At 40.9% G+C, this 22,678-nt stretch overlaps 1 protein-coding gene across 2 annotated transcripts in view; it reads right to left on the bottom strand.

The window, feature by feature from the left end:
- CCDC80 (coiled-coil domain containing 80) overlaps positions 1-22,678 on the bottom strand; it is a 119,183-nt gene that overhangs the window by 5,097 nt on the left and 91,408 nt on the right. For both annotated transcript variants that reach the window (XM_063450147.1, XM_063450146.1), the window contains one exon: positions 16,478-16,581. In XM_063450147.1, the coding sequence (XP_063306217.1) occupies positions 16,478-16,581 (104 nt within the window). The remainder of the gene's footprint in view (positions 1-16,477; positions 16,582-22,678) is intronic.

Genomic DNA, 22,678 nt, shown 5'->3' with positions numbered 1-22,678 from the left:
CTAAGACACATGTACTATGTCTCATATATTCACTAAACGTTTTACTAGCAATACGAGCAAACTAAACCTGATTTGAGGTGCATCTAGGTGGGCACCATCCTTTAGCACACATTTTCTCCATTCCTGGGTGAGTCTCTCTTAGACTTTGGAAGACTCCACTGAATACTCCCGTTTTGACCCTAATTCCCACAAGGAATCCTTATTCAGGGTTTCCCATACTTTGCTGAGAGAAATCAAGTGAATTTATAGGTTAAAGCGGCACTGTCATGCCGAACTTACCTTTCCCCAATCGATTCCTCTTCTCTCCCTCTCTCAGGATCTGTTCTTCATTTCTTCCTGTCTGCTCTAGTTTTCTTTAAAACATAAGACCATGTAGGGACTATTTGTCTCATGGAGGCTTCCTACGCCTGACCATCTATGACTAGCGGAGGAGCAAAGTGTGCTCCATTTCCTGTGGTCAGAGAAATGTCCCCACAATTCTTACCTTTCCTCCGTGATCTCGCAATGCTTCCTGTCAGTATTCCCAAACGTCCTGTCATTTAGACAGAACGCCGTCGAAACTACCAAATTTAGTCCTAACATAATGAGAACACTCTGATCTGGTTTACCATGGCAACACTCTAATACATTTACTGGCACCAGCCAGAAGGAGCTGGGGTACCCCACTAGGGGGACACACAAGCTGCATTTCTAATTGGACCACCATGGATCAGGATTCCTCCTTCCCTGGCCCAAGTTAAGCCTCAGGGAAGGGGGAAAAACTGCATTTGTTTTTTCCCCCTTTAATTAAAGCTCCTTATCTGCCCCACTACAATGACTAACCCCCGCCACTTCAGCCTCATAACCCCTATGCCCCCATTACATCCTCTATCCTCCCACTACTGCTCCTAAACCCCAAACACTGCCCCTAGTCCCCACCATTACTCCTAAACCCCAAAAACTGTGTCTAAACCCACACCACTGCCCATAATGTATAACTTTAAAAGGACAATTTCAATAATATATATAAACACATATTATAATATTTAATATAATAAACAAATATTAGAAAGGTATATTTCTAAGTATGAACCATTGGGTAATAAATATAAAAAAAGAAATTCAAACTAATGTGGTTTAGGGGGAAAGTAAAACCAAGAGGTTAAAAATAAGAAAAGGACATTTAAAGCATATAAATATTATTATTATTATTGCAATTTATATAGCGCTGGGAGACCATAAGCTTTCCTAAAGAGATAGGTTTTAAGGCACTTCTTAAATGATTGAAGACTAATCTGATAGCGGTAGGCAGGCTATTCCATAGGAAGGGAGCCGCCCGCAAGAAGTCCTGCAAGCGTGAGTTGGCCGTACGGGTGCGAGCAGCGGTTAGGAGAAGGTCATGGGCAGAGCGGAGAGACCGAGAAGGGGCATACCTATGGATCTGTGAGGAGATATAAGAGAGGTTAGAATTGTTCAATGCTTTATAGGTATGGATTAGTACTTTAAATTGACTCCTACGGTATACAGGAAGCCAATGTAAGGACTGACACAGGTGTGAGAGGACCGACTGAAGAGGAAAATCAGTCTGGCGGCAGCATTCATTACAGACTGTAGCGGGGCAATACAGCTTTTAGGAAGACCAATTAGGAGAGGGTTACAATAATCCATGCGAGAAATTACTAGAGCATGGACAAGCTCCTTAGTAGCATCTTGCGTAAGAAAGGGGCGGATTCGAGCTATGCTTTTACGATGAAATCTACAGGATTTGGTAACATACTGGATGTGAGGCTCAAAGGTGAGGCCAGAATCAAGTAAGACGCCAAGACAGCCCGCTTGCAAGGATGGACTGATGAGAATACCACTAACTTGAAGGGAGAGCAAAAGAGGAGGATCAGTATTAGAAGGAGGAGAGACAAGGAGCTCAGTTTTAAAGAGATTGAGTTTCAGAAAGCTGGAGAACATCCAGTCAGAGATGGAAGAAAGTAGTGACACGTTGCAGGACGGCAGGGGAGAGGTCTGGGAGGAGAAATATATCTAGGTGTCATCAGCGTACAGGTGGTAGTGGAATCCAAAAGAGGTAATAAGTTTGCCAAGAGAGGCAGTATGGAGAGATAAGAGGAAAACTACAAGAGGACAGAGTTACAGAGACTGAGTGATTGAAGAGTTTGAAGAAGGAGAGCATGATCAACAGTGTCAAAGGCAGCAGAGACAGATCTTCTCAGTAAGGAAGACCTCTCCCACCATAACAAGTGCAAGAAAATATTAAATACTGGTGTTGTTCCTTTTTCTAAAAAAAATATTTTAAGCCATTAGATAGAGCTCTCATAGCTGTATCTTTTAAGCATGAAGATTTCAAATGATTTATGAGATATTCCATACGTTTTTTTAGAATGTGAAAAGCGTACATGACAATTTACGAATCAGAGAAATGTATGCACCACTTTATATTGTTGAAACATATCTTATAATCTCAAATGGCACAAATATCATCCATGACAAGGCTACATACACATGCTTAATCATGCATAAATATGATAATGAATGAGTAATGAGTCATTTTCAGTTCTCATTTGTCAGTAAAAAAAAGTAGATATAAACAGCAGGTAGAAATGTTTTTTTTTTTTTTTTTTTTTGCACTTCTGTATCTATCCCAGACAACCTACAAATGTTTAAGTGGATACACAACTTGGAATCATTAAAAATATTTATTAAAATTCGGCATACTTTTGTGTCTAATCATCACTTGTATTTGTTCATATTTACATATTCTAAATATCAGCAATAACCAATTCCCACTCATTGGTGTTCAGCAAAAATGTGCGTTACTATTTATAGACCTTCCATCCCTAAACTCAGCTCTGGTGGTTTCCTTTCTCCCTTGTTGCAATGAGTCCTGTACTATTGCAAAAATAGTTGGGGGTGTAAAGCTGTCACTGACCACTAGAATTATGATGTTCAGCTGTAAATGCTAAAAGAGAGCTAAATGTATGGGTATACCTCTTAGCTCTCTCCATGCAGGTCTTTGAGTGTTATATCATTCACATTGTTGCAACTTGAAAATGTATAAAGGGAAAGAAAGGTAACTTTCTGGGAAATTAAAACTAGTAAATTATATTCCTTGACTTTCAGTTATATTTTTTCTTTTCTATCAGGGCTATTTACTAAAGCCAGAATTCAAACTGAATTAAATGTAAATTTCAAATTTAAAGGAAAACTATAGTGACAGAATACAAACACAGAATATTCCTGATACTACAGTGTTAAACTGGCTGTTTAGGTGACTGGCCCCCTCTCTGTGCAGTAAAATGGTGATTTTACTCACCTTTTCTCCCACACCGCGCCAGTCTCACTGTGTTTGGCTCCGCATCCATGTCTGAGATCATCAATCTTGATGATCTCAGCCAACCCAATCCTTTCCCATAGGAAAGTGTTGGGAGGCTATTTTGCGGCATAATGCCACGCGGCGCCATTCAGCATGTCCTCATTGAGATGCAATGAATCAATTCATCCATAAGGGGAATGTTTAGCGTCTCCATGCAGTGCATGGAAACGTTGAATGCCAGTGCTGCACACTGTGTAGAACTAGATTAAGAAGCACCTCTAGCAGCCGTCTGAGTGACTGATACTATAGTTATTAGCCACCAATGTAAACACTGCCTTTTACAAAGCTAATACTGTAGGGCCACCAGATACAACTACATTAAGCTGTAGTGGTTCTGGTGACTATCAGGGCCGGCGCGTCCATAAGGCAGCACAGGTGGCTGCCTTAGGGCACCAGAGCAGGGAGATTTTTCTTGTCAACATTTTTTTAAAGTAGCCCCTGCCCCCCTTCTACAGCCCCTGCCCACCCCTTCTACAGCCCCATGTCCCCACTTTCAGCCCCTGTCCCACCTCTCAGTCCCTTTGCCCTCCTCTATAGCCCCTGTATTCTCTCTACAGCGTATGGCTACAATGGATAAGTTGGTTGCAGCCCTTGTGCTCCCTTCTCAACCCCTGTTTTCCTCTACCTAGCATTTTTTTATAACGTCTGACTACTACTTACAGTTTAAACTGCTACTTTTTTAGCCCACTTTACTTTACAATAGTTGTCAGTAGGTTGTATCTTTGTAAATAGAACCTCCATCAATATACTTATAAATCAGAATAACAACAATAATAATATCATGACAAACTTACTCATGTTATAAAATAGAACAAAAAAAGAAAAAATATCAGACTAAATCAACATTAAAGGGACACTATAGGCACCCAGACCACTTCAGTGGCCTAACAGTCGCTATTTATGAGGACATCCAGATTCTGCTAAAAACATATAGTAAATATATGTGAACACATGTGCATTGCACATTAGGTCCCCAACTACGGCCGACGGCAAGGGAGGAGGAGGATCGGAGGCAGAGCCTGACCCAATGCCGAGGGACATCGGCACTTGATTCAGGTAAGGGACTTAAGGGTTTCTGCGCTGCTGGTGGGGAGGGCGTGCGAGCGTGGGGGGCACTATAGGATGATATAGTGCTAGGAATACAGTTTTGTATTCATAGCCTATAGTTTTCCTTTAAGCAATAGAAACTGTTGGCAAATTTTATTTTCTAGCATTCTGAACAAGTAATAAACCAGCTGAGTATGCTGGATGTTGTATTTCAACAGACGCAGGTCGCTGTGTTTAGACATATTGTAGAGTACTATGAATCATGCTCAAGACAAGTTAAGAGAAAATGTTCGATATATCCTTCCTAAGCATGCATTCAAAATCATAACTCTACAAAGTAATATATTATAAAAACAACATGTTAACAAGCTTCTGCCACCTGCAGCAATCTCCACAGACCTCCCTGTTTGAGACAAAATTACACATTCATTCTGTTACGTTCTGGAAAACATATGACCATTGGGATCAGGCCTGCTCTGGCAGACAGCCAGTAGAAAGCAGCAAAGTCTTCAGCAATTGCACTGAATTGCTTAAAAGGGTACCCGTTGCCCACAATTTAAAATTCTCCATAAAAAAAATCCTCTATAATATGTTACCGATCGAATGTGAAATGTAAAATGTTAGTATATAATGAAGGAAAGGGACCTCAATTAGGAAAAAATGACTTCCTTACATGGGAGTTTACAAAGGAAAAAGGTCTATTTCAGCTGTCAAAAGTAAAGACAAATAAGTCAAAATAAGTCGATGGGGCCTGATGGAATGCACCCAAAGTAATTAAAAGAACTTGGTGGTGTACTAGCAAAACTGTTTGCTGATTTATTTAAACAATCATTGTTAACAGGAGTTGTCCCAGAAGACTGTAAATTAGTAAATGTTGTGTCAATTCACAAGAAAGGTAGTAGGAAGGAGTCAGGCAAATATAGGTGCGTTTCTGTTTCCTCCCGAACTGCTAGAAGCTGAGTGATTATAGCTCGCAGTTTGGGTGTTGATTCGGACATCCTCCCGACGAAACTCAGCATCCAAGTAAATTCACAAAGCAAGACAGACGGATACCCAAACATCAGCCTAGACTAGATGAAGGGTACAACAGGAATCAATTTATTCAGGCCAACTGGCCGGTTTATATGCAGTTACAAATGTACAGGATTTACGGTGACATATTCCAGGGGCATTCCCCACTGGACCTGAGAGGGGACAATGACAAAATACATTCTGCAGTTACATTTGCTCTCAGGTTCAGGACACTCCAGCATAAAATAATATAATCCTTCTCCTGTGCCTGGGAGATAATTGAGTCAAGCACTATACTATACTCAATTATCACCAAAAAAAACACATATTGCCACGAAACCCCTGGAAACCCCTCAAAAATCATTTCCCCTGATAGCCCTGATCTGGGGGACCAACATATTCAAAAATCACCCAGATCGGTTCAGGGGTTCGGAAGTTCCATGGAAGTCTTAATTTGACCGACTGCACACGAGGCTCCTGCCTAGAAAGAGTTCCATGAAATTATGCTGTGCGGTTGGTCTCTTTCGGGAAGTCTAAAAACAGAACAAATCCACGAACGGTTCCCCTGGCTCATAGGTAGCGTCTGTTACCCTGGTTCATGGGAACAAACCTACCTAATAGCGCTCTCCTGGCTGGTCAGTGAAAAGAAGCAGGCGTTCGTGAAATTGACCGGCGTTCGGGAAGTCGAGTGTCCAATTTTAGTTCCAGACACTGGACGACCAAGTCCCGCTGCCCCTTTTTTTCCATTTTCTCCCGCACGTAGCGTTTGGCTATACAAATGGCAGCCACACAGAAAGATCACTTAATCTGCGGTCTTCTTTGTAGTTAATGAGCCAGTGGGGTGGTCGGTGTTCGGTAGTTTTATCTACTGAACGAAGAAAACTCTTCTAAATTACTCTTCTAAACTCTAAACTCTTCTAAATTACCGAACACAAAGAGTAGTTTCTTCACAGTCAGTAAGCCTTACTTCACTAGTGGGGAAAGTAATGGAAACCATGTTAAAGGATAGGAATGTTGAACATCTAAAATCACATGGATTTCAAGATCAGAGACAACAATGATCAGGGAGATCATGCCTAAGTAATCTTATTGAGTTTTTTGATTGGCTAACTAAAATAATAGATCACAGTGGTACAGTAGACATTGCTTACCTAGATTTCAGTAAGGCTTTTGACACTGTCGCACATAGAAGGCTTATCAATAAACTGCAATCTTTGAGTTTAAATTTCCAATATTGTTGAATGGGTTAGGCAGCAGGGGCCTCGCTAGGGGGGGACCAGAGGGAGCCTTGGCCCGCCACCTACATCATGCAATTCCCTCCCTAGTGCCCCCCCCAATTGCAATTGAAGCTGGGAGCATTGAGTCTCCATTCACAAGCTGCAGCAGCAATGCTGTCAGCTCCACCACTGATTCTCACTTGCCAGGTGGACCCTCTGGACCGGCGGCAGTGCACAGAGGTGGGTGGTCCTTCAGGGCCCCTTCCTCCATCTTTCTTTGAAGTATGGAACCCTAGATGGAAGTTCCCATGTGCTGCCAGAGGGAGAACTTCCTCCTGGATCATAGAGAGCAGTGTAGGTGAGAGAAAGGGAGAGGAAGCTCAGCTCTGCGCAGAGGCATCCAGGCAGCTGCTGGTAAGTGTGAGTCAGTGTGTGTATGGGTCAGCCTGTGTGTGGTGGGGGTTCAGTCTGTGTTTGTATGGGTCAGTCTGTTTGTGTGTGTGGAGGGGGTTTAGTCTGTGTGTATGGGTCAGTCTCTGTGTGTGTATGAGTTAGTCTGTGTGTGGGGGCAGTCTCTGTTTGGGTTATGGGTCAGTCTGTGTGGGGGGTAGTCTGTGTGAGTGTACAGGTCAGTCTGTGGGTGTGTGTATGGGTCTGTCTGTGTGGTGTGTATGTCGGTCAGTATGTGGGTGGGTGGTGAGGGTTCAGTCTATGTGTGTGTGGAGGGGGATCAGTCTGTGTGTTTGGGTCAGTCTGTGTGGGGGGCAGTCTGTGTGTGTGTATAGGTCAGTCTGTGGGTGTGTGTATGGGTCTGTCTGTGTGTGTATGGGTTGGTCTGTGTGTGTGTGTGTGTGTATATGTCAGTCAGTGTGGGTGTATGACTCAGTCTGTGGGTGGGGGTCAGTCTGTGTGTGTGTGTGTAAGGGTCAGTCAGTGTGTGTGTATGACTCAGTCTGTGGGTGGGGGGCAGTCTTACCATCAAGCCCTTCTGCAATATCACTAATTAAAATATTGAAGAGAATGGGTCCAGCTATAGATCCCTGAGCTACCTAAATGGTAATAAGACCGCTGGCTACCTAATGGACCCCCCCGGCGGGCGGCAGAGTTCCTGTCAGACGGGGCGAGGGAGCTGTGTTCTCTCTGCTCTGCTCCCTCCCTCGTGCGCCTTTTGTTGATGCCTGGAGCCAGAATATGACGTCATATTCCGGCTCCCGGGATTAGTAGACATTAGTAGACAGCGCGTGAGGAAGCAGAGAGAACACAGCTCCCTCGCCGCGTCTGACAGGAACTCTGCTGCCCACCGCACTGAAGCCCCACTGGACCCCATGGACAGATCCATGCCAGCTCTCCAGGTAATAATTTGTGTGTGTCTGTGTCTGTGAGTGTATGTGTGTGTCTGTAAGTGTATGTGTGTGTGTGTCTGAATGTGTGTGTGTGTGTGTCTGTAAGTGTATATGTGTGTGTGTGTCTGAGTGTGTGTGTGTGTCCGTCACATTCTATATGATATAGTAATGGTAATGCATTCTACATATTATTGTTTTATACTCTATATATCAATTTTAAGGGAAGATAATATATTTAAAATAAATTTTATATGTGTTACTTCTGACACTATCGTCTGTAATACCTCTATAAAAAGATTAAGTCTTTATCCCCTGAAAACTCTATACAGGCTCCTTGGGGAGACTTATCAAACTGTTCTGAAAAGTGATTGTTAAATTCCACCATTATTTTGATTGTATGTATGTCAGTCTGTATGTATGAATGTATGTCTGTATGCCATTATGAATGTATGTGTGTATGGATGTCAGTGTCTGTATGTCTGTATCTATGAATGTTTGTATGTATGTCGGTGTCTGTATGTATATATGTGTCTTTATGTCCTCATGCATGTGTCTGTATGTATGTTAGTATGTGTCTGTCTTTTACTATGTATGCCTGTGTGTATGTCTCAGTATGTGTGTGTCAGTATGTATGCCTGTATGCGTGTATGTCTGTTTCAGTATGTGTGTCTGTTAGCAGGGCCGCCACCAGAAATTTTGGGGCCCCTGACAAAGCACAAGGTCTGGGCCCCCCCCGCCCCATCCCCCCCGGCCCGCCCCATCCCCCCCGGCCCACCCACGACTCCGCCCACAGGACTCTTACCTAGTCCGCAAACAATGATGCAGGACTGAATGTGGTGTGTATAGTGGAATTAGAATGTGTGTAATGGATGTAGTGTTTGTGTGTATTAGATACTGTTTGTGCAGTGAATGCAGAGTATGTGTTTGTGTAGCGGATGCAGTGTGTGTAGTGGATGTAGTGTGTTTGTGTAGTGGATGTAGTTTTTTGTGTGTACTAGATGCAATGTGTTTAGTGGATGTAGTGTGTGTTTTAGACGCAGTGTCTCTGAATAGTGAATGCAGAATGTAAATGTGTGGTGGATGTAGTGTGTGTACTATGAATACAGGATGTTTGTGTAGTGGATGCTGTGTGTATAGTTAATGCAGAGTGTGTGTCAGTGTAGTGAATGCAGAGTGTGTGTTAGTGTAATAAATGCAGAGTGTGTGTGTCAGTGTAGTGAATGCAGAGTGTGTGTGTTAGTGTAGTGGATGCAGAGTGTGTGTGTCAGTGTAGTGGATACAGTGTGTGTGTTAGTGTAATGAATGCAGTGTGTGTGTTAGTGTAGTGAATGCAGTGTGTGTCAGTGTAATGAATGCAGTGTGTGCGTCAGTGTAGTGGATGCAGAGTGTGTGTTAGTGTAGTGGATGCAGTGTGTGTGTTAGTGTAATGAATGCAGTGTGTGTGTTAGTGTAATGAATGCAGTGTGTGTGTTAGTGTAATAAATGCAGTGTGTGTGTTAGTGTAATAAATGCAGTGTGTGTGTTAGTGTAATGAATGCAGTGTGTGTGTTAGTGTAATGAATGCAGTGTGTGTGTTAGTGTATGTATGTAATGTAATGAACGTTATTCCCCCCTCCCTGTTTCTTACCTTGTTCAGGGAGGGGGGAAGATTCTTTGATCCCTGGTGGTCCGGTCCGGTGGCATTCTGGGCCCCCCGGCTCCCTGTATTTGCAGAGGGGGCCCAGCGGACTGCATGAGCACTTTCCAACATTTCCCTGCATCTAACTCCCGCGAGACGTGGTTTGCGCGTCGCGCGTAGCGTTGCCATGGTAACCCATGGCAACGCTCTACCGACCACACATCTTGCGGGAGTTAGACGCAGGGAAATGCTGGAAAGTGCTCATGCAGTCCGCTGGGCCCCCTCTGCAAATACAGGGAGCCGGGGGGCCCGCGGCTGCACATATATATAGCGATGATCGCTATATATATGTGCAGAGTGTAATTGTGGGGCCCTGGACTGCCAAAGCAGTCCGGGCCCCCCAGGACCGCAGGGCCCGTGACAACCGTCACGGTTGTCACCCCCTGATGGTGGCCCTGTCTGTTAGTATGTATCTGTGTCCTTTTGTATCAGTGTGTGTGTTTGTGTCTGTGTGTGTATTCCTGTGGGCGGTATTTGGAGGCGGACCCAGTGGGCGGTATTTGGAGGCGGGTCCCCGGGGGCCCAGACCCTGAGCTGAGTTAGGGGCCCCAAAATTTCTGGTGGCGGCCCTGCTTATTTGTATATTTATACATATTCCAACTGAAGAGGTTAATGCATACATTGTAAGCAAATTGCAAATTGCTTCTTGTGTTCAAGGCCAACTACCCAGTGAAAAACACATCTAAACATACATGGGCCAAAATGATGTGTGAGACTTTTCATTGAGTTTATAAAAAAAAAAAAAAGCCAGACAAGTTGGCTAAGTGGTCTTTATCTACAGCTAGGTTGGTTTGTTCCACAGCCAAATGACTCATAAGGGAAGACTCTGAAGTGTGTTTTTACATAATCTGGGTACTTTCCAAACATCAGAATTTCTAAATTCTCCTACAGGTTTCTGGTTAAGTAGCCCAACAAGTTCTAAACATTTTAAAAACAAGGCTGCCTTTTGTACAAAGGTTCTGTTGGTGCAGACAGTAAAAAACTAATACTGATAAACTAAGGTCTGTCATTTGAAAGGACATTCTGGGTGTGTAACTGAAGTCCTTTACTACACTAGTATCCTTCTTTGTAAATTTTTACAGGGATAAACACAGTATTGTGTGTAAACTGCATCATGTATGAATATAAAAAAATATGGTAGATTTCTTAATTATATAAATATTTAATGAAGTTAACATTACATTTTTGACAGTGTTCTGTTTTGGCATTTTGTTAGACGATATACATATATATAATAGGATATGGGCATGCAAAAACATTGTATTGACTACATTTAATATGGAGCTAACAAAGGGATTATTCATACAGCTACTCAGGGTACAGACTGGCCAATATAACCATATGGCATGGAGGGGTTGGCCATTGGCATACAGGCTCAGCTCACTGTGTAGGATTATAGTGTAAAATTACATAATATTTTTTATGAAGGAGGCTAACGAGGCTGGGTTCTGGTAATGAAGCAAAAACAAAGAATATGAGAATGGGTTCTGGTAATGTTACCCATTTGTACTACAGTCATAACACTTCACAATAAAAATGTGCAATGAGGCATTTTTGAAAACTGCACATAAAATGCCTGCATTGGAAGTTAAAGGACCACTATAGGCACACAGACCACTTCAGCTTAATGAAGTGGTCTGGGTGCCAGCAGTACATCTAGGACTAACCCTTTCTGCTATAAACATAGCAGTTTCAGAGAAACTGCTATGTTTATAATAGGGTTAATCCAGCCTCTAGTGGCTGTCTCATTGACAGCCGCTAGAGGCGCTTCCGCGCTTCTCACTGTGATTTTCACAGTGAGAAAACGCCAGCGTCCATAGGAAAGCATTGAGAATGCTTCCCTATGGACTGGCTGAATGCGTGCGCAGCTCTTGCCGCGCATGCACATTCAGCCGATGACGGGGAAAGGAGGAGGAGAGTCCCCAGCGCCAAGGGAGCCCGGCACTGGAAAAAAGGTAAGGGATTAACCCCTTCCTCACCCTAGAGCCCGGCAGGGGGGGGGGGGGGGGGGCACTATAGTGGTTCTTAAAGGTAACAAAACAAAAAATGTTTTAGTGCTTATACTTTTATTGTTGTTGGCAGTATAAAGACTTCAGATTATTGGAGTGCTTATGGTGCCCAGAATCCACTGGTGCTGACTCTAAGGTTTGATTTTTTTTTTTTATTCTTTATTTTGTTCGTGCAGAGATAAAACATACGATTTGCACTGCCACAATAGCTGGTGCAGATCGATTGGCATTCACATATGTTCACATGGCATCAGAGACATTGCACTTTTTTTTTTTTTAAAGCGAAAAACCAAACAGGTTTACATCGTATACTTCCTAACCACCTAGAAGGAACAGTCGCTTTGCCCACCGATTGATAGCGTGGCTTAGGAAAAGGTAGGGGTTAAGGTCATGCTAAAACATCTCTTTATAGAATTGAGTCGAGGGCAAATGGCTTTGTGCCTAGCTTCCTCATGTTAGTGCCTAGTGCATTGAAACAAGAAAAATAATACAGAACAAGTTTGATAAACAACCAAGAGTTGGTGCAAAGGTATGACGGTACAATTTCTCACAGAGCCCCTTCAACAATTGTCAGCGTTCTGAGTGACATATTAAAACAGCGTTAAGCCATGATATACAATGCACATTTTTATAGTTTTAGTAATATACGATGAACATACTAGTGTTGATTGTCAGTGTGTAGGTTAGTGTGGTCATTAGGTTTGTCAGCGGACTGTGTTATTGAAGAGGGATATGTTGCTTAATAGCCGCTTCATGCGGCTGGGAGAGGTACACAGTGACGCTATGTCTTACAGCTATGTGTGTTGAGTGTGGTGCCATAGCCGTTGTGTCCTTGTGGTGGGTCGGTGGTAGTAATTATGTAAGACTACGACTGGTGCAGCGTGTGTAGCACCCAGAGTGCAGTCAGACATGCTGTGCTCTGTGTCTAAGTGCGGTTGAGTTGCACATGAGACATATAAGGGATATACACTCTGAGTCCTACACATGGGAAAGATAGGGTAAAAAATACTGTACAAAAATTAGGCAAAAGGCAAGTGATCAAATGGCAAACATATGTCATACATAAGGCAAACCATGGTACATGTGAGGTCTCACGGCTGCAACCTTTGTGTAAGGATCAATAGGAGATATCTTGTTGAGTCACCTTTTCAGCCTATTCCCGCTGTCGGAAAGTGGCTGTGTCCCTCTGACTGGTCGTGGGGAGCAGCCACCGCTCCAAGGTGAATTGGGGCGTCTTTCAGTTCGTGTGGGCTAGGGTGAGTAAAATGTGCAGGCTTGAGTACAGTCCCTATCTGTGATAGATCGCTTTGTGGGGCGTCCAAGCATCTCAGAGATGTCTGCTGGGGTGGCTTTCATTCAGCGTCCAAAGATGATATAGTCCCTGGGGTGCTGTGCGTATTATGAGGTGACCGCAGCGTAGGATTCAGGGGTCGAGCCTCTTGGGATAAACGGGTTGATTTTTGCCGTGTCCCAAGTCTGCGCTGGGGTGGTCGGGTGAAGAAGTCTTTCCTGAGTGAGCGAGGTCTGTGGAATGCCCAGAGTCCGCAGGAGGTCAGGGGCTTCCTGGATGTCGTGAATCAGATGAGAGACCGTTCCTTGCTGAACACTGAGGGTTCTAAGGTTCCGCCAGCGGTAGCTGATGTCGTACCGTTGGAGCAAAGATGTGAGCGGTTGGAGCGATCTGCGCCAGGCTAGGGTGCTATCCGACAGGTCAGCAAAGAAGGTCAGTCCCCTGTTTTCGAACTGCATGGGGGTTTTCCCTCGGAGGGCCGTGAGAATTGTTGCTTTCTCTTTCCCATTTCGGAAAGTGATTATAGTGTCTCTTGTGGCTGAAGGTGGTGCTCTGGGGGGTTTAAGGATTCGAAATTGGTCCACAGGGGTGTGATAGCTTTGGTCTGTCCGTGTGGCAACATGGCCGCTATCATGCGCCGCATAACGTGCGGCAGGTCGGTCTCAGGTATCTCATCTGGGAGCCCTCTGACCTTTAGATTTTGTCTTCTTCTGCTATCCTCTTGGGCCGCATAGCGGCGTTCATGTATCTGGTTCTGCCTTTGTAAGTCCTGTACCGCCTGTTGCAGGGACGATAGGTCCTGCTGGTGTCCTTGTGATGTTGTCTCTAGTGTGCTGATGCGGCCTGTCAGGCCCTGCAGTTCTCCCCTGAGGGCAGTTACATCTGTCAATATATTCTTTTGAAGCTCTGCCAGTAGAGCTTTCATAACCCCCGTGGTTACCAACTCACCGTCGGTTCCCGTTGTTTGGGGCTTGGCCTTCCATGTTATGGCTGGGGCTGTCAGGTAGTAGTCCTCAGCGTCTCCAGAGAGATCATCCGAGAAATCGGAACAGCCGCCGTGGAGGGCCGCCATATTAGGCTCCATCGTGCCTCGTGCTTGCCTCCAAATTTCGCCTATCGTCCGCCCAGAGGTAGGCTTGTCTGGACCCGGTTTTTTATTTTTCTTCCCCATTGTGTTTTGCTTAAGGGGGGGTCTCCGCTGTTGTTTGGAGGTCAGTGAATGTTATTTTGTTTAATTTAATCGGCTTTTCCGACGTTTGGCGCTCGGAGCTCTAGGTTCTTGCAACTGCTTTCCTCGGCAGTTCGGCCACGCCCCCCTCTAAGGTTTGATTTTAGACAGTTTATGAATTGTGTAATGCTGAATGAGGGTCCCCAGGCAACATTAGCCTGGCTGTCAACCGGAGGGATAACTAAAGTAGAGCCATGCCAATTTATGGTGGAACTGTATCCATTCCAATTTATATATAGATACAAACAACAGTTTATTTCACAATTCACAAAGAAAGTGTTTATGCTGAGTCTCTACCCTGAAGATATCCTCTTATCTTCAACACACAAATCTAAAAAATATAGGGGTGATCCTACTAAATGGAACAAAAACGGCATAACATAGAACAGAATGTAAGAACACTTGGAAAAAGTATATGGTACAATTGGCCACTTACAATTGATAGATAAAAGCATAGCTGTATGCACTGCAAAGACTGTCCATGAGGAAGTCCCATTGTTGATGGAATGCGTAGGACTTGTGGTGATACTGCACACTTGTTGTGATTAACTTCCATGTAAGTGAATACATTTTTTTCTGAGCTTTATTTGGTTTTTACTTCACTTTGTTGCATTATATCACTTTATTGCTGCTAACTGATTTGCCAACCGAAGATCGGGGAAGTCACCTGACGGTATACATCACTCTAAAGGCATTCCTACAATCCAGACACTTGGAGGTCTGAGAAGACTTGTATTATTCTAAAGGCTCTTTATGCTTGTAGCAATCGTGAGTGGACAATTGTACCATATCATTTTTCCATGTGAACATACATTGTGTGCTATTTAAGCTGTTTTTGTTTCATTCCAAGTTATACAAGCAATGGGTGACTGTGTAGGATGAGAGTGGTAGGCTGATACCCCAAGTCAATCATTGCCACCCACCACTGCTTTGGCTAATGCCTGACTAGCACAGCACTGTTAGTGTTAACCCGAGTAGCACAGCACAAAAAAAATAAATAAAATTAGTGGTGGCTCATTAATTCATTGAAAAACAAATACAAAAAATGACATAGTATGAATCGTAAACCAAAGAGCTTAGAAGCTGGTGGTGGTAATTCAAAGAGCTTAGAAGAATCTTAGTGTAATTCTCAAGTAAGTAGTCTAGCAGCAGGAGCCAAAATACAAAGACTGTAAGTTGGGAAAGGTAATAGCTGCGAGTGTAAAAAACTAATTCATCATATCAGCGAGACTACCTGTGGGTTCCCAAAAATAGAAATTATGAAAATTGTACTAAAAAATATATTCTTAGTTGAAGCCCTATAAGCTGAAGATGCTCGTGTTTTTTTTTCAACTAAAATGAATAAAAAGTATATAGATTTCCCACTAGCCAACATAAACACTTGCCTTATTACGTAATTGTAGAAAATAAACTGGCCCAGTGTTCTCAACCTGTATTTTAAATGTAAGCTATTTATACTCTTTCTTTGAAGCTGTTTTACAATTTGAAAATGGACTAGAAAAGGAAATTCCTGCACATGGAAAAGCATACAATGAAAAAAAAAAAAAACTTACAAAACTGGGAAAATATGCATTATTTTATTGGACTGGGACGATAACAAAAAACAATCATACCCGCCAAACATAAAAATGATATATATATATATATATGAGTTTATTTTATTGGCCTTGGAATGAGGCTATGGCGCAGTTAAATGAGACCTGAGCGTGCAGTGCATGGTTTGAACAGTTTCTACAGTTGTTGCTTTTACCAACTGATCTACCTCACATGTTTCAGCAAGTCTTTTTATAAATGAACGTGAATAGTTTGAAACCTTTTAACAGCAGCACCAATGAAGAGAAGCTTAATCCAGAATACATATTTAGCTTTACTCAGCTTCCATAATAAAATGTATTTTGTATCTTGCTTTTGGAGGGAAGAGGAAAGGCAGTCTTGCATGTTTTGTGACTCTTGGGCACTTTATGAAGCCACTTTATCAATCTTTGATAAAGTATCCTAGAGGTGTAAAACGCACAATACCATTTCCCTTTCTGCACCCGCTCCACCAGTAAAACTAAAATATACATTTTATTATGGAGAATGAATAAAGCTGGGTTTGTATTCTGAATTGAGGTTTTTTTAAGACCAAATGAACCCAAATGGAAGCCGACTTGGAGAATTCTTCAAAATCAGCTATTTTGGCCTTTAAATTTGACATTCACTTTGACTTCCTGACTTTAGTAAATAACCCTGTAAGTATTAAAGTATGAGTCTTAAAAACGGTTTTAAATACTGAGCATACCCCAAACTTACCCATGTTACATGCTTGTCCAGTAAGTGCGTTCAGCTGCTGTTGATAGGCCCATTCTTCATCGTTGGGAGCAGAGATAACAAGTAAACGTCTTCTCCAGCGGAACCTTTATAAAAAAAACAATAAAATTGTAATGTTCACAAAGGTTTGTATAAAACATTTTTAATATTATAGATATATCTACATATAAAAAAAAGACATGAAAGTGCTGACATTTTGATTTTTTTAAAATCTGTTTCTTATACGATATTCTCCTGGAAGATTCATTTTCCTTCTGTAAAATATATTAACAGAAAAAAAAACATTTCCCTGAATATTGGAACAAATCTTAAATGTATTGAAATAGCAGACATGAGTGATATTACATAATGGGGAATGCATTTCTGTCCAATGATTGTATTTTAAAGGACACTTCATGCGCCAAAATAATTTTTAGCATTTGGCCTAAATAATCAGCTGTCTTATTTGTTCGATTTTGTAAAATATGTTTTATATCATTCTGCAACTTAATCCTGACTTGTCTGTCCCACCTCCAGCATTCTAAAATACATTCCTTCCATTCGTGTCATCATGAATGGGTAGATTCTTAGGATAACACTCTGTAGATGACTCAGTTGGTGAGTTTGTACTTTTCGTTTAGTTAGACTAATTAAGTACTTTTTTATTAAACTACAATGTACCTTTAGAGTATAAGAAGTATATGACAGTGAAATTGTTTTAAAAAAAATTAAGTCTAGAGGTCAACTCATAGGACTTAGGACTCATAGGACATAGAAGTTGTGTTTTGTTTTTTTAGGGAATTCTTTTCCCAACTGTTGGTAGCCTTATTTGTCAAGAACCATATCAATGCTTGCATCACCATTATATTTTTTAATGTGAGAATGCTTAATGGTGCTTTATGGACGATCCCACCAGGGATCTGTTGCCTCTAATCAATGGCTGACAGCTAATATGAATGGGAGAGCTATCTGGTTGGCCCAAATACCTGCAAACCCTAGAATGAGAATGAAGCTCAGTGTGGACACAGAGTTGTGAATCAAGCAAGAATGCAATAACTTGTAATTGTATAGCGCTGATAAATATCAAAACACGATACAAATACAGAAAAGACTTATTATCAGAGAGAGAGAGAGAGAGAGAGAATGACAGACAAATAAAGCAGGCTTAGAAAGTCCTATCCCTGATGCAGTTACAAATGTCACATCAACTAAAATATCAAAATACTAGCTCAAAGTACAATATGGCAGCAACGTCCGAGATATATGCAAATATTGTGTGCAATTCCAAGAAGTGATATGGCATCTGTGTCATGGCAACTCAGATTATAATATTCTATTGACAGATTTGGTTTGTTTATCATGATTTTCATAATTACTACCTGCTCTGAATTCTTGGCTGCTTAGCCAATTCTAAACCTGACCTCACTCCAGCTATAACCGTGTTTGTGCTTTTCTTGTAGTCACACAGTCCTGGGCTTTCAACACCGGATGGAAATGTTTATCCCTGGGTGGCAACGAATTACTTTATAGATGTTAAATTAAACTGGGCTGAAGAATGGAGGAAATAGAACCAAACGTAATTAACCCTCTGCCGTTTAGAAGTTAAAGGTGTAGAACCATAATAATGTGAACATTATAAAATATAAAAACAAGAAATAGTCATCAACCGATCTTATCTCTAGATACTAAATACAACCAATCTAGTCTCTAGTACTAAGTGACACACTCACGTTAAGATTTGGATCACAAAGCCATTAATTATAGATAATCTTTATTTAGCTCTGAATCAACTTAAATTAACTTTTTTTTGAAAAATGTATAATAGAAGATCAAAAAATGAGTTTGATAGAACACTCCTAAATATTTTTTTTCAATTGTTTTGTGTTACATTACAGTAGATTTGATTTAGTAGCATCAGTGGAATTACAAGGCATTAGAGAACACTATTTTATAATAATATATATATACATTCTCCACATCCTCGGGAGGGAAATGATCACTTTTGTGTCAGACAGAGGAAGAAAAAATAAAGATCAAAGGCTTCTTTAATTCATGTGAGATGATGTGTAATACTATAGACATAAAATAAACTTGAGTTCAGTAAAGAGGACCACCTGACATGATGAAACCGTACTTTTAAGTAAAAGTCTAGGGTCAACATTTCTGAAAAATCCCTGAGTACTAACTAAAATCAACGAAGAGAATGCATGTTAGAAGATGTTACTTTCTTTTTTATACACAATCTTATGAACATGATCTGACAATTACATGTTAGAACTATACTGCTCTGAAGGTGCATTGATTAAGGTAAAGTGCTTGTTACTATGCTAAGGCTTGTCAGAAAAAACAATATGCTTCTTGAGCATAACTGAAATCTACAATCAAGACCTGAACCAGAGTAAATGGAAATCCCAAGTTACTACTAATAACCCTTCTATATCCCTTATCAATTATATTTAATGGGAGAAAAAAAAAAAAGGAATAAATTGACACCGCTCTAGTTAGCTTTATTCTGGAACTGGGTGTTTCCATCTTAACTCATTGAACATTCTAAGTTGAGATGGAGAATGTGCTTTAGCAAAACAAGTGCAATCATAAATACTATTAAACAGGTCTCTTCAACCAGACAAAGGCAGAACTTAATAAAGGAACATTTATTATGAAGGAAAAGTAGTCACGCTGTATATATAGAAAAATAGACAATAAGCAAGTTATTTACACCTATATATTTATATTTATATATATATCAGCAGATTTGTGGTGGGGGGAAAAAGTGTGGATGAAAACACTTGATACATGGATTCCTTGGAGTCTGTGTTTGCTGTATACAACAGCTTTGAAACAACTCAGGAAGAGGAGCAAAGCCAGAGAACCACTCATGGACAGCTGTTTCATTGTTAATGCAACTCATCAGCATGCCAAGGAATCCATGTATAAAGTGGAATTATGAGGCAAAAATGTGGTTCTTTGTTGAGCTTATTTGCATACGCCTATCCACAATCCTTTGCAGTAGTGAGAGCACTGTTAAAGTGAGATTTCTGTGGGAAAAGCTAATTTTATGGATTCACTGATGTGTATTTGTGTATAGCAATGTAATAACTATCCACTTACTTTAGGTGGAAGGGGTTTTCATCCCCACTTTTTTCCCCACCACCACTCTATTGGTATGTACTTCACAAGTATCGGCAAGCCTCCATTGCAAGTCAGTAACCAACCTCATGCTGATGAGGCAAAAATGTGGTTCTTTGTTGAGCTCATTTGCATATGCCTACCCAGAATCCCTTGCAGTAGTGAGAGCATTGTTAACGTCAGATTTCTGGCATCTGGCAAAACAGACCGCATAGAGGGAGTTGCATGGCAATAAGGACCAAACTATTGGCCTCCTCTGCTCTAATGGAGTCCTGAAAAACATTATTGCACCAAGGCCCTCTATTCATTATTTATGCCACTGGTAATCTAACCAAAATGATATCATTATGTTTGCCTAAACTCTTGTGCTGAGGGACAAGACCAACTCATCAAGTGGTATCTGCAAAGCAAAGTCAATATTCACATTGCAACTCTGACCATAGAGATTATAAGTTTCTTGCCAGGATCCTGGTAGTTCTTAGTTTATATCTGTACTTTCTCTTTCAAATAACCTCATAACTCAAGACTTATAGTGCAACGTTCCACTTGCTTGAGATAAATATTTATTCTTGGAGAGGCATAAAGGAACACTCAACAAACTGTGCAAAAATGAAGACAAACACACGTTATTGGACGGAACAGTTTTGGCACGTTAAAGTGCCCTCACACATTAAGAATAGTACTATTTGTGCCGAAACTGGTTGGTTTAATATGAAATACTTTACTTCATTTTTGAAAAGCTCCTTGAGCATTTTTTGCATGCCTTTAAGAATAAATATTTATATCAAACAAGTGGAACACTCAGTAAAGTAATTTTGCTCTGAGTTGTAGCGTTTGCATGAAAGAAAAATACATACAGTGTGTCAAACACAACACCATTTAACCCTTTAATAAATGTTTTGTGAATATTAACTTTGGCACTCCCAGACACTTATATCTGATTGCATGTTCAGCTCGTCTTTAATCCTGTAGGGTGTTTAATCTAGCTGAGCTAATCTTGATTCCTATAGTAAGGGACTAGTGATTTTAGGTCAATATATAGATGTTACATCAATTTATATACATATATCTAAAGCCAAAATGGAGAAGCTGTGTGTGAAAGTACAATTCAATAGTTTATGGAACCACCATTAGCAGCAATAGCTTGTGGAACCACCATTAGTAATTGTTTTCTGTATGAATTTATTATGCACAATAAAGATCCACACCTGCTTAAATGTATTGGTATAAAAAAATGTTCTACCTCTTGGCATGGAGGAGCTATAAAAAGGTTACTTGGGAAAACAGAAATGGAATGGGTGTATAATCTTCAGACCCTTATACCCCATGGTCTTAATGCAGACTTTGATCTGCATAACTTTTTATAACAATAAGTAAATATGTCTATACCTTTAAATTAACTTGTTCTTAATTTGTAAAATATCTTTTTATGTTTTCTACTTGTTTTCTATCCAGGTCACTATTTAAAAATGTCTATTTACTTTTGTTTTATTTAAATATCTTATATTCCCCCTTTTTTTTTATTATTTATATATATACCCTGCCTCAATACACGTTTTACTAATTTGCCCTTCTCAATATGGCCTCTATGCACTCTTTTGCCCTTCCTAAGATGGACGCATTCTAATTTTAGCCAGTAACTAAACCCTCCTCCCCTCTGTTTACACGGCCACCATTTGCGGCTACTCGAAACTACATCTTCCATGCAGCTGTGCGGTTTAGCTTCCGATACGCGGAAGTGCCGCAAGTCACGTGGGAGATTTCAATCGCTAAAAATCATATCTTCCCACCCTCGTTTTAGCCACATATCTCGAGACACATATCTCAAAATTGTTGTGTTATTATAAAGAACCCATTTATGTTTTTAATTATGTGTTTTTGCTCATTTTATTTTAATCCTATTGGCTAGACCATTTTGGCGCCAATATTCCAATTACTTGTGTTCCTATATAACACATTGCCAGGTATTGTATGTTATTCCATTTGAAAAAGTCTGTTGACGAAACGCGCTATGGAAATTTAATATTGTGTATTTTTATATTAAAGTATTTTGGTCATTTGTTTGTGCCCATTATCTTTTTTATATACACATAATTTTTATTTTACCCTGGCTTTTTATTTTTATTATTTTATCTATTTTTTATTGGTTTTATAACCGTTTGGAAGTTTCCTGCACCCAAAGAAATCCTATGTGGGGATCAATCCACCCATGCTGATATCACAGAGCAGTCGGTCTGCTCTCTATTTGTAAGTACGTTTTTAATTAATTTATATTAACACTGTCATACAGTGAGCACTATTGGCTGTCTCTTTTTTTCTGAGAATTGGACACCAGAGACGGAGAGTCTACATATCCCATAAGCGGGGATTATACCGATGTACGCGCTTTACCCTAGAGCTGGATATAAGCTCTTGTAAATGTGAGTTCTCTACCATCATTTTTTATTTCGTCCATATTTGAGCTATACATATTGCACTATTGGTTGTCCCTCTTTTTTATCTTCCATATAAGTGGAATCACTACAATATCTGAAGACCCCGTCACTGCACAAAAGACCATTCGTAAGGATATAAAAGTTGGACTTTTTTTTATTTAGACTTTGCTTATTATTATTTTTTATTCTATATTCTGTGGCGCAGCCTTTTCTACCATTGTTTTTTATTTCTTATATTGTTGTGATGGAATTTTAGCCCACTCTTCTTTACAATGTTGCTCCTGTTCATTAAGGTTTGCTGGCATTTGTTTTTGCACAGCTCTCTTTAAGGTTCCGCCACAGAGTTGAAGTCTGGACTTTGACTGGGCCATCGCAACATCTTGATTCTTTTCTTTTTCAGACATTCTCTTGTAGATTTGCTGGTGTGCTTGGGATTATTGTCCTGCTCCATAACCCAGTTTCAGCCAAATTTGAGCTGTTGGACAGATGGCCTCACATTTGACTCTAGAATACTTTGGTAAAAAGAGAATTTCATGGTCAACTCAATGACTGCAAGGTTCTCAGGTCCTGTGGCAGCACCACCACTGCGCTTGACAGTTGGTATGAGCTGTTTGTCCTGATATGCTGTGTTTGGTTTTCA

The sequence above is a fragment of the Pelobates fuscus genome, chromosome 1 (assembly GCF_036172605.1).
Source record: "Pelobates fuscus isolate aPelFus1 chromosome 1, aPelFus1.pri, whole genome shotgun sequence".
Classification (NCBI taxonomy): Eukaryota; Metazoa; Chordata; class Amphibia; order Anura; family Pelobatidae; genus Pelobates; species Pelobates fuscus.
This window is presented reverse-complemented; position numbering and strand designations above follow the sequence as displayed.